This window comes from Numida meleagris, chromosome 3 (assembly GCF_002078875.1).
Source record: "Numida meleagris isolate 19003 breed g44 Domestic line chromosome 3, NumMel1.0, whole genome shotgun sequence".
In the NCBI taxonomy this organism is placed as follows: domain Eukaryota; kingdom Metazoa; phylum Chordata; class Aves; order Galliformes; family Numididae; genus Numida; species Numida meleagris.
Window position 1 is genome coordinate 29,525,794 of NC_034411.1, and position 12,532 is coordinate 29,538,325.

The 12,532-nt window shown below is 38.2% G+C and overlaps 1 protein-coding gene across 2 annotated transcripts in view; it reads left to right on the plus strand.

Moving 5' to 3' along the window:
- The window catches only part of BTBD9 (BTB domain containing 9), a 115,700-nt gene continuing 103,911 nt past the window's right edge, over positions 744 to 12,532 (plus strand). The window contains exons 1-5 of one of the 2 annotated variants that reach the window (XM_021389446.1): positions 744 to 850; positions 2,653 to 2,820; positions 8,169 to 8,379; positions 9,512 to 9,875; positions 11,571 to 11,835. In XM_021389446.1, the coding sequence (XP_021245121.1) occupies positions 2,739 to 2,820; positions 8,169 to 8,379; positions 9,512 to 9,875; positions 11,571 to 11,835 (922 nt within the window). In that variant the 5' untranslated portion in view covers positions 744 to 850; positions 2,653 to 2,738. Of the gene's footprint in view, positions 851 to 2,652; positions 2,821 to 5,087; positions 5,692 to 8,168; positions 8,380 to 9,511; positions 9,876 to 11,570; positions 11,836 to 12,532 lie in introns of those variants that run through there. The other variant, XM_021389447.1, reaches the window with a different exon arrangement.

Sequence of the window (12,532 nt, forward strand, 5' to 3'; positions counted from 1 at the left end):
CCAGTAATTAAGAGGAATAGTTTGTAAATTGCACATTTGTATGTCTAGGGCTGTGCGTTGGTAGTTCAGTGGATAACTACACAACAAGCAGTAGACTTGACTGAATGTTCTCTGCTTAGTACTAATATGTGACATCTTCTGAAATTTATGGTTTGTGTTGATTATGGGCCATCCTAATATTGCATCTTCCAAGGTAACACTTTTTTTTCTGCTAAATAAAGCACTGAATTAAATGGCAGTAGTGCTTTTCCAAGTGGGAGTAGAGACAAATACACATTCTCATTATACAGAAAGAGGTTTGCTAATTTCAAGAAGCAGAATATAGAATCACAGAACCATTAATGTTGGAAAAGACCTCTAAGATCATCTCATCCAACCACCAGCCCATCCCCACCATGCCCGCTGACCACGTCCCTCAGTGCCACATCCACACGGTTCCCGAACACCTCCAGGGATGGTGACTCCCCCACCTCCCTGGGCAGCCCGTGCCAGTGCCTCACCGCGGTGTGTGGAAATACATGCTGATTTGCAGGAGCGTGGCAAGCGCAAGTTGAACAAAGGCAGCGTGTATTCTGCACGTGGTCAATTACTAGCAGAAGAGAACGAGGGGAAGGTGAACAGCAGTTCCTATTTTAGGAGATTTGTCGGAACAAAGGCCCTGCTCCTGCGGTACGCTGCTGCCCTCAGACCCGGTCATATGCGGGACCGCCTTGAGAAACCCCGACCCACTCCGCGGCCCGCGTACGTCAGCACGCAGGAGGACGGCGGCCGTTGCTAATGACGTCACCGCGGCGGTTGACGTCGCGGCGGCGCCGAGTTGAGGGTGGAGGCCTGGTCGTCGTCGGGGCTGGTGAGTGTGGGGGATGGCTGCGGTCGGGTGTTTGGGGGCGTCGTGGCCGCGCCTCCCGCCTGAGCAGTGCCTCTGGTGGCCGGGCGGCTCCTGGGGTTTTTCCTGCGGCGGGCTCTGGCCCCTCAGTGGCCGTGCCGGGCCGTACCCGCCGGTGCTGGCTGCCCGGGCCTGGCGGCAGCGCAGTGCTCTTTGGTACCGGGTGCTCTGAGGGAGCGGCCGGCGCGGGGGTGCCGCAGAGAAGTGCTGGGCTCGCACTCAGCCGGGAAGTGTTTGTACGGGCCGGGGGTGGCTGCCGGCTGCGTGGCCTCCGAGAGCCAGCGGGGAGGAACCGCGGCTCTGGGGTCGCTTTGCCCCGAGCCGCTCCGGGTGTGACCTTGGCAGATCCTCAGCGTGGGGCACTCCTGCGTTCCGCTGTGCCTGCCCGCAATGCTTATCGACGCTGCACTCTAGCATTCTTCTTTAGTTAGCTCAATGTGTTTGCGTGGTGATAGTACATACAGTGTTTTATCAGGCTCTTCTGGGTTCATAGTACAAACTGCTGCTGCAAGTTATGCCCTGCTATGACTCGTTCAAATAACTTTTGACTTAAATCGTTATGTTATCAGGTTAAAAGAATAAGAAAGCTGGATTGATAATTGTTTTTAGTCCACCAGTAGTCTTAGTTTCCCAGAAATGCCCGTTGCTTCCGCTGTTTTTAAAGCACAGCACGCAGACCTGTCCCAAAAGCCCTGTGCTGCTGTCACTGAATTTTTTGTTTGTATTTTAAGATTTAAGGTGAGCTTTCTCTCTGTGCGTAAAACGTTGGTCTCCCTCTTGTTTATATAAGCTTCCTTCAAGTCCTGGAAGACCGCAGTGAGGTTTTCCTAGAGCTCACTCTTGTCCAAGCTAAACAAGCCCAACTCCCTCAGCCTTTCTTTGTAGGAGAGGTGCTTCAGCCCCTTGATCATCTCCGTGGCCCTCCTCTGGACCCGTTCCAACAGCTCTAGGTCTTTCTTGTGCTGAGGGTCCCAGATCTGGATGCGGTACTCCAGATTGGGCCTCAGGGGCAGAGTAGAGGGGGACAATCACCTCCTTCTCCCTGCTGGCCAGCCCTCTTGATGCAGCCCAGGATACTGCTGGCCTTCTGGGCTGCAGGAGCTCACTGCTGGCTTTTGTCCAGATTTTTGTCCATCAGGACCTCCAAATCCCTCTTGGCAGGGCTGCTCTGAAGTAGTTCTTCTCCCAGTCTTTAGACAAATGTGAGATTGCCCCAGCCCAAGTGCAACATCTTGCATTTGGCCTTATTGAATCTCATTATGTTTTTGTGGGCCCGCTTTTTGAGCCTGTCCTGGTCCTTCTGGATGGCATTCCTACCTTAACCCCAAGACCTTAACCCCACAACCAAACAAAAACCAGCACCACCTACCCACCACTTTGTGCTAAACAAGGCCAATTACAGGGATTTCGATGTTTGGGGAATAATACGCATATGATAGACTTTGCACAGACATGGTTTAATCACGTGGAGAAACAATGTGATCACTGTTTTTGTGGCTTAAAATGAAAAAATTAATTATGATATATATTATTGCTTTTTTGGTTAAAAATGTATTGTCAAAATTAAATGACAGCTCAAAAAAAAAAAAAAAAGAGACTTCTAATGTTATGCTCCAGTGGTACTAAAAGATTCCCCAAAGAATATAGAAGGATTCTTAAAATTTACTGCCACAAAGTTTTTAACGGAGAAATGTGCATCTCAACTGATCTTGCTGTATAGCCGCATGCCGCCTGTTCTTAATGATGTATTTCATGCATTGTTTCAGGAATATGGTACAGTTGTTACTATGCAGCTGGATGTTGCTGACTAGTGTTTCTATGAGCTTGCTGTTCCATCTGCCAGTTGTTCAGAATGGCAAAGAACCCTAATTTTCAGGAAGTTGGTCATCTGCCCACAGGCTACATCCACTGTATACCTTCAGAGAGCTTTTCTGGTGAGTGTACCAATATATTTTCCTGAGATTTTAACTTAAGAATTTAGTTATGTGCTATTTTAACCATGTCACATCAAGTGCATTAAAATTGATTTCACACGAGTTTTAATAAATCCTACTATATTGTTCTTTGTATGTAGCTAAACTTATTCCTGCTGTCCTATCAGAGTAATATCTCTCTAAGCAGAATGTAAAACAGTAGCACAACGATGGTTGGGAACTGGAAGGCATAGTAGTGTGTAACTGTCCATATATTTGAAGTAAAAACATTTTTGGTACTGATGCTGTCATTGAAAAGCATGGTAAATAGGGTTAGCATCCAGTTTTGTTTTCTCCAAAGGTTGGAGATGACTTAAAAGTTCTGGGAATTCCATTTACTTGGCTTTTCACATTCTGAATCTACAAATTGATACTGTGTGGATTATGTTGTTATTGGATATTGGATAAGTAGGACCAGGTAGTTCTTCAGACATGCAGAGGTAGTTATTAATATGATAATTAATATGATATCGAGGTTTTAATTATTTTTTACTATTATGTGCATTGTAGAGGTCTCATACACATTAATTCCAATAACACTCTGATTGTTATAGTCATTTAGTTAGCTTTTGAACCAGGTGTCACTGTGAGTTGTTCATGTATAAGTCAGTGTGATTTAAAACGTTGCTGTCCATCAGATCTTTAGATTTTCTGTAGTGTTGTGGGTAACTTAAGGATTATCTTAATTAAAACATTTTCTTCCTAGTGTTTGAATTTGCGTGTTTGTTTGGGTTTGTGTGTTTGTCAAGTTAGGGGGGCACTGATATAAATACGGCATCTTTTTCCATTTTCTTTCTAAACGCCCTTTTAACACTTTTTTTCTGGTGCCTCATAATGTAGAGTAGCTTGATTCTCCTGGGAGTCATTACGGGAAAACCTCAGAACTGTACAGAACAAAGACTTTCATATTATTGGAAATGTTAAATGGAAGTAAAAGGATGAAAAGTATAGAGAATTAATGATAGAGTACTTGTTTTCCTCAGAAGTATTACTTGACATGTGCTTCAGTGCTGAATTACATTTTTCTTGACATTGATATTACAGAGTAAATTAATGACATTTACAACTAAATTCTAAATATCATATCAATCAATAGCACAATCCTTTCTCCTGTTGTGAAACAAAAAGAAACAGTGAACAAGCTTCTGTATTTCTGTGGGCTTGCATCAAGCCATAGAAGTACTTGTTTTATTCCTGGTGCTTATGAATGCTTTACACAAGTAAACAAATTCTACACAGCCTTAATGTACTTCAACCTGAACAGTTTTGGTTTTGGAAGGTGGTTTTTTTTTTTTGTTGCTTTTTCTTGTTACAGTTTTCATTCTATGAATATTGTTACTGTTACTCAGAAGTACAGAGGAGCTTCTGTGGTTCTGCCAGAATCAAAGTACTTACTTTTGCTTTTATCTGAATACATTGTGAAATATTTGTCAAATCCAGAGAGATTGTTTTATTGTACCAGAACTTAAAAGAATAATACTATTTTTGTGTAAGCAATATTTAAGAAAATTCTCTTTGTGTAATTCTAACAAGAGTTGTATTATCGTGACAGATATAAACCAGGTGATAATGCAATTGTTTCAGGGGTATGAAATCTTAGCTCTGTGTGTATAATCTGGACTTACTTCACAAAGTTTTTAATTCTGTCATTTGTCTGTTTACTTGCTAATCTATTTTCCATATATCTATTTTTAAACTTCAAGTAGTTTTGTTTGTTATTTTATTTTAATGTCAAGAAATTCCAACACATTCATAGACAATTTCTTATATCCTTTTTTTCTAAGCAGAATAAAAGTATTTCTTCCCCTTTTTCAGTGAAACAGCGCTGTTTTTCAGAGGGCTGTCTTTAGTGATAGCCCGAATGGGGCAGGGGAGGTGGCATAGTGTAGGTCTTTGTTGCAGTTCTGATTCATGAGTATTTTAGTTAAGAAGTCATTGTGTTTTTTGTTGCTGCGTTTTGTAGATCATGGTATTGTATGCTGTAACATGTTACAGATTATTTATTAAAAAGGGAATATAGCAAGCTGAAAAGCGATGTGGTGGTTTCTTTTCTAACCTTGACACACGGTATAATATTGCATATTATGTTATGCAGTAAAAACTAGGCCACATTTTTTGCGTGCTTTCTATTGAAGATAGCCACCAGGAAGTGGGTCTTCTGTTTCGATTCTGGATAGAAGAGATTTGTAGACCTTTCTGACATCATAGGTGGAGTTTAGAATCATTTCAATGTTAACAGCTGCTCAAACTTACTGAGAAGAATGCTGTACTTAACCTATTTCTGTGCCATGAACAAAGCTGCAGCAGCTGACTTCTGAAGCACCTGATTAGCTTTTAATAGCTCCTGGAAATAGGTTATGGTGCCAGGGAGAGGTTTATAAGTGGCTTGGCCTTTTATCTGCAGTTTGTTAAATGTTCTTCTTGGGTCACAAGGAAGAGCAAATGCGTGTATCTGAGTGGGACGTGGATGATTACAGAAGATACCAGAGAGTTCATCCTAAAGGGTTTTGCTGAGCTCCAGGCAGCTTCTGTCTTTTTAAATTGTATTTAAAACTTTGAGTTAAAACCAGGAATTCTGGTTGTAAAGTTTGGCTACACAGGTAAGCTCATAGCAACATGCCACAACTAAACCAGTATATTACTATTTACTTCCTCAAACAAGAAATGTGCAGATCACTTCAAGGGCTGACTGTATAAACCTCTAAATAATCCAGTCTGGGAGGATCTGAGGTCATATATTATTTGGTTCTGCATCTTGAAGACAAGACTGCTCTCGTACAATGCTGCGTTGTGTGGAAAACTGATGAAACTTACGTTAGAAATGTGTAGCAGGTGGGTAAATAAATTTGAGTTCTTCAGTGTACTGATGTTACCCATGGAAAGCATATAAAGCATGTACATAGCTCTCATAGACTTGTAAGTTTTCAACCCTCTGCATCGGGCATTTGAAAGGCTGCTCAGCCTGGGCTTGTAGCTATCCTTTGCATCCCATACTTTTGATGATCAGTTTGAAACTAGGAATCTAGAATAGTGCATCATCCCAGCAGTGTGGAGAGCACTGAACATCTATGAAACAAACTTATCTTGCATCTGACACAAAAGGACTTCGAAATTTCTACTTTCATCACTTGTCCAGAATCTTGATAGTAGACCGTTGTTATCAGCTTAGTAGCAAATGCCCCCACCTCAGACCTTGTGCTTGTTCTTGTTTAGAAGTAGGTTCATATACGCTTAGCAGGGAAGTGGTTTTTTTATTCTATTTCTTTCTTTCTTCATTTATCTGTAATGGGAACAATTTTCCCTTGGACCCTTTGCCCTATTGGCACATGACAAAATCCACTGCTACAGCAAACAAAATGAACGTGCAGCTTATGGCTTTTCCTTATTTTTACCACTTTAATAGTCTCTCAGCTTTATTCAAGCAGTATCTATTCCCAGTTTTACAGAAAAAAAATGGATGAACAAAAAAGTATAATGTAGAGAAAATGGCAGAAAAACATTTTAAAACTGAAATGTGCCTATTCTAATACATGCGTGTAGCATCTTAAATGAACTTCCCTAATGAATGATAACTGGAACTAGTAGAAGAGAGAGAGTACTTTTTGTTTGATAATATGCATATAATTTGTATGTAATTGGGTTGCCTGGCTATAGTGCTTAACAATGAAGATCAACAACAGATTTACAGACCTAAAAGGTATGGAAGTTCTGAAGGAATATGGATGCTTTTGATTTGCAGCTGAGTAACAAACGCATCCTTTTGTTTGCTCCTTTAGTGTAATACAAAGTTTTTACATTTTGAGGACATTGCAATTTTGCTGTAGTCTATGCATTCTTACATAATTATGCTGTGATAAATACTGTTGCTAATTGCAGCTTGATTGATGAGAATTACGTTGATCTTGCTTGTTACAAAGCAAATGTTACTAGAATTGGATCTGTTGCATAGATCTGTTCAGTGCAGTGTTGCCTTACTTAACTATAAATTAACCAGTGCAAATGGAGCAAACATTCTGTTACGGAAAAAAAAGAAAACAACATAAAAAATAGTTTATTCTTATGTCAGGGTGGAAGAATAACTTCATACAGTGTTCTGTGTTATGGCTAGACTGCCTCAAGTGTCTCGGTCTGTATTGCTTGTTCCACATCGTAATGTCTCTGTGGGCATACAGCTTCTAATTCAAATGGCAGAGATAGCCTGAGGAGAGCTGGGTTCTGCTCCCGCTCATGCTGTGATCTGTCATCAATTTACTTTGCTGTTTTCCTTCAATCTGTTTTTCTATTTCTACCACATTTTCTAGTTTAGTTTAAAATTCTTCAAGATGGTATTTCTGTGATGTCTTGATTTTGTGTTAAGAGTTTCCAGATGTTTTGAAGTACAAATAGTACTTTACCTCCTATCCACGTGTTTTCCTTTCTTTGTTCTGTAAAAGTGCCGGGAAACAGACACGCATTTTCTGATTATACTTTTAAAATATGGCTAAAAATACATTCATGTAATGAGTATTTCACTTAGAAGATTAATGTGTTAGCCGTATGCAGTGTATGGTTTCATTTTTGTTCGTGCCGCCTTACTTTAGCACTAAGAATGTGCCCATTCAGAAAAGTGATCCATCGTTTTAGCACTGAAGGTGACACAGAAAATACAGGTGATTATTATCTGAAGGAGCTGACCTTTTTTTATTGAAAAGTAAACTGAATGTTGACAAGAGAACCTGATTTAAGACCCGAATAGCCCTCTGGATGCTATTGCCACTGAGACTTAGTCTGTTAAAGAATTGGGCATAACTTTGAACAATTATATTCTTCCAGTTCTGGAAAGCTGATTGGAATTGTTCAAGAATGGATTGAAAACACTGTTGGTTTTACTCATCACTGATTTTAATAGAGGCTTCAGAGTTGAGACTAAGTTAAATTGGTCAACTCACTCATTTCTCTGTAATTACTTGCATTTTAATTCAGACAAAAAATATTGTTTATGATGGTGATTGTAATTAAAATTGTTTAATTTTTATTCATTTTGTTTTAATTTTTTTTAAAGCAAATGGATTGATGGAGGGGCGAGGTGATGGAATTCTCTGAAATATTTTTGACTAGAATTGTTGATGCAAGCTGCCCTGAGTCCTGTTATAAATTACCTTTAATAGAAAACCTCTGTGTTTCGTTTTCCTCGTAATATATGAGAGAATCATAGAATCATAGAGAGAGCTTACACTAGTTCCTTTTTTTCTTTTCATTGCTGCATTTTCATCGTTGCTATTTCTAAATATTTCTGCCCTTTGTAATAGTTGTTTCCTTTTTCTCTGTAGGCTATCAGTATCATCATCCCTCCAAGATGAGTAACAGCCATCCGCTTCGTCCTTACACAGCTGTTGGCGAGATTGACCATGTTCACATTCTGTCGGAGCACATCGGTGCTCTGATGAATGGGGAAGAATATAGTGATGTTACCTTTATCGTGGAAAAGAAACGTTTTCCAGCACACAGAGTGATCCTGGCTGCGAGGTGCCATTATTTCAGGTGAAGCATAGCTTTTGTCAGGCTCACTGGAAATTTTCATGCAGATAAGATAAACATTGTTTCTCTCTGAACTTTTCAGTGTGTAATCATCTGTCCATTGAGTGTGACCTTTTCTGTGTGAATGTTTCCCGGCACATCAAATCATTGTGTCCATATATAAGAAGATAAATACCATGTCATGATGTTATTCTTTTGACCTTCATTAAATTGGACTTTGAAGTTATTTTCACAAATTCAGGGGAAAAATAACTTTGGAACAGAAAAGTTCTGCTGTAAAATTTTTTGATTTCTCAGAGCATGGGTAGTGTACTTCTGTGGACTATATTCATCAGAAAGTTTACTTTTGACGTGTTGAAGTCAAGTATTTAAAAAGGTCTGTTTGATTCAGGTTAGGATATTTTAAACTAGGAATAATACTAATCCATCTCATTTTAAAGATCAGGGATTTTTCACTCTAAATAGAATTATGTTACTGGAAAAAGATTATCATGAGTTTAGTTTCTAATTTAGTTACTAATTTACCCCTCTGACAAAACCGGTGTGAGTGCAAATTGTGTTCAAACTGTGTATCACACTTTAAAAGCAAAACAAAAAAAATCCAACAAATTCTGGATGTATTTAGTTCTTTTTTTTTCCCCCTAAAGATTCAGGACATCTTTAAGGTTGTCTCATGTTGGGTTTAGCAAATCCCAGGATTCTTGATCCTTTATTCCCTACTTTAATCTACCACTGCTCTTATGATGATGAACTAGTTGCTTCACTTGTTTTCTGCATTTTTTTTTTCTTCCTCACTGATAGCGCTATTTAAAAACAAACAAATCAATAACAGAAAACCCAACAGGATTTCTGCTTTGCAACTATTGCTCCAAGTAGAGATGGATCAATTGTTCCTCAGAATAAAAGCATGATGCGTTAGAATATTATTCTTTCCTGTGCACCTGCTTTCAGAGGACAGCTGCACTTTAAATGACATGTATATGACTTTTGTAGCTTCTTGAAGTGCATTCCCTGTGTTGTTACTTGTCATTTTCTTTCTCTACCTTTTGTATGATTTTTTAATTATTTTTATTTTTTTGTTAATAAAATAGGTATTACTAGGTTGTAAGTTTCTCAAATTTTATCTTCCTTGTAGAGCATTACTGTATGGTGGAATGAGAGAATCTCAGCCTGAAGCAGAAATTCCTCTTCAGGACACCACTGCAGAAGCTTTTGCCATGCTGATGAAATATATTTACACTGGTCGTGCCACACTACGAGATGAAAAAGAGGAGGTCCTCCTAGACTTCCTAAGCCTGGCACATAAATATGGGTTTCCGGAACTGGAGGATTCCACATCTGAGTATCTTTGCACCATACTTAATATTCAGAATGTTTGTATGACATTTGATGTTGCCAGTCTTTATTCCCTTCCCAAATTAACTTGTATGTGCTGTATGTTCATGGACAGAAATGCTCAGGAGGTGCTCTCCAGTGAAGGCTTCTTGTCACTTTCTAAGGTATAGTTTTTGTTTACATTTTTCCCCCGGAATATTAATTTTATTTGCATATATTTCATGAGAAAATACTAATGGAGGTGTAGAATGAATACAAGCTTTTAAGTTTGTTAACGGTTATCACTTGGTACTCATGAGTCTGAGACAATTGGAATTATTCAGATTAAGGAGAAATAAAAACCCTGGTGACCCATTCTGAATTTTTTAGGTATTTGGTTGTGACCATTCACTGTAGCTAAATATGAGAGTATTCTAATGGCTGGGTACAGGTGACTTAATCTTACCTCATTTTTTTTTTATCTTTTATCCTTGAAATTATATTATTTGGTTTCTGATTGCTGCCCAATAATTATAAAGATTTGAAGATAGAAGGTAATCCATTTTATTAATTTCTTGATGTAGGTAATCTCTGTCATAGGCAGTTTTCCGCAGTGTAAGCTACAGTATCCTGAAGTTTGATGTGATTTATATTGCTTATTATTGTTGCAGTCTGAAATCGTGTAGTATGATGGTATTGCAGGGTGTATTTTTTTAAATTTTGTTTTAATATATTAGTTGTTGTTAGGTGCATAAATATTTGTGTAAGGGTCAGGCAATTCTATGCTGTTGAATTTTTCTACTTTCTCTGGAATGGGCTTTGAGCTGGGCAAAATAGTGGTTTAACGTTTTCAAGAAGTGTTAAGCGAAGCAGTTAAGTATCTTGAATGAAAGATAGCTTAATTATATTTTAAAAATAAAGAAAAAAGTGTTAAAAGTGTTAGTGGAAAAGCTGTGATGGATCTGTTCCTTGAAGAAAACATTTGTACTTTGCTGACTAACTTACTAGCTGTGTAGGGAAAATATGTTTTTTCCTTTCTGTAGTCTGTCATACTCAGTTCATTAAATCTGAGTTCTGAGGGCATATGCTTTCTGAAATCTTTGTTGTAACCAATCCTGGCATATAAAAGAGATTTGTCCCTTTCAGAGGCAGACTTCTAATTATTCTGCTTGCTAAATGAAAATCAAAATCCATTCAGTTCCTTTTGTTCTCATTTTGCTATCTGTGGATTATTTGCATGAGTTAGGATTCACTGAGGGTTTTACCTGCTGATACCAAGTTGGTCCCAAAAGAAAGAGAAAGGGGATAAAAATGCCCAAGTAATTGGAAATGGTTTAAAAAGGTAATTCCAATTCTCAGTTGATGTTTTCGTATCAGTCATCTTATGTCAGTCTAAATTTAAAGGGATGTTTTGAATTGTACTGCTAAATCCCCAAATTGGTTCTTATATTCTTTATTACCTTAAATTTACTTGTGTAATTTAATATAACTTGGAATAAAATTGATTTTTTTTCCACATTTCCATTCCATCTTATTTCTCATAGTGGATTAATAATATTGTTTAGTATTTATATTAGAGATTCATTGAATCTTCAGTAAGAAACTGAAACAAGCCATAAACACAGTTCTGAAACTGACGATTGTCTTGTAGAGCAATACTCTTAGTACAGTTACTGTAGACTAATGTGGATGTTTTTATGTTGTTTATTAATCAGAGAAACTAGATTGGATTTCAGGAATCTTAAGGGGACTAATACTGCGCGCTGTTTCAAGTAGTCAGTCTTTTGGAGTTTATTTTTAATAACTACAAGTTTAAGTGGCTTGTCTAAAACAAACAAACAAACAAAAACTTATTTTTTTTTTTTTTTACACTCTTCCAGGCTGCTCTTCTAAGTATTGTACTGAGGGACTCTTTTGCAGCTCCTGAGAAGGACATTTTTCAAGCCTTGATGAATTGGTGTAAGCATAACCCCAAGGAAAACCATGCTGAAATTATGCAAGCAGTGCGTTTGCCACTAATGAGTCTAACAGAACTGCTAAATGTTGTAAGACCTTCTGGACTGTTGTCACCCGATGCCATCCTAGATGCCATTAAGATTCGTTCTGAGAGTCGGGACATGGACCTCAACTACAGGGGCATGTTAAGTAAGCATTGTTATGTTTTTTTCTCTCATTATTGATTGGTGTAGTGTAGCTGTCTGGAAGGTGTGGTTAATTTGTTCTTTGAGTTTTTATTCCTCAAACAGGAAGTAACATTAGCATATTTCCTTGGCTTGTATCTCAGGAATTGCTCAAGAATGTACCTTGTTTTAAGAACGTCTTTTCCTTGAGGAATTGTTATTTTAGGGGGAAAAATGATTTGTTGTGAGCTAAATGGAATTTCTGTGGTTTTATGTTGATGCTGACTTTTTAATGAAAATATCCATCTTTTCTCTAATATTTTTGATTTTTTTGTTAATGGAAGCAATTTGGAAAAAAAAAAAGCATGAGAAGCTTTTTGTTTGGCTTCTCTTATCTTCGCTGTTAATTGAACAAGAATATCTAATGCTGACCTTTCTAAAGATACTGTTGCTTTATTTGCCCCACAGCAAAGAATCAAGTTTTCTTCGACAGCTTGCACTGTAGTCTGTCAGTTACGCAGAATGAATCTTGAAAAAGATAACGGATTTCTTAGAATTGCATCTCCCCTTTGTTTTCTCTTAGAAGTTAATATATAACTTAATATTTGAAAATCTGAGTTAATCCTACTATAAAAGACATTCTGTTAAGTGTCCAGTAAACAAATTTTTCAAAGTTAGTTGGTATCTTCTGATTCCTTTTTCTGCCACATTACATCGTAATA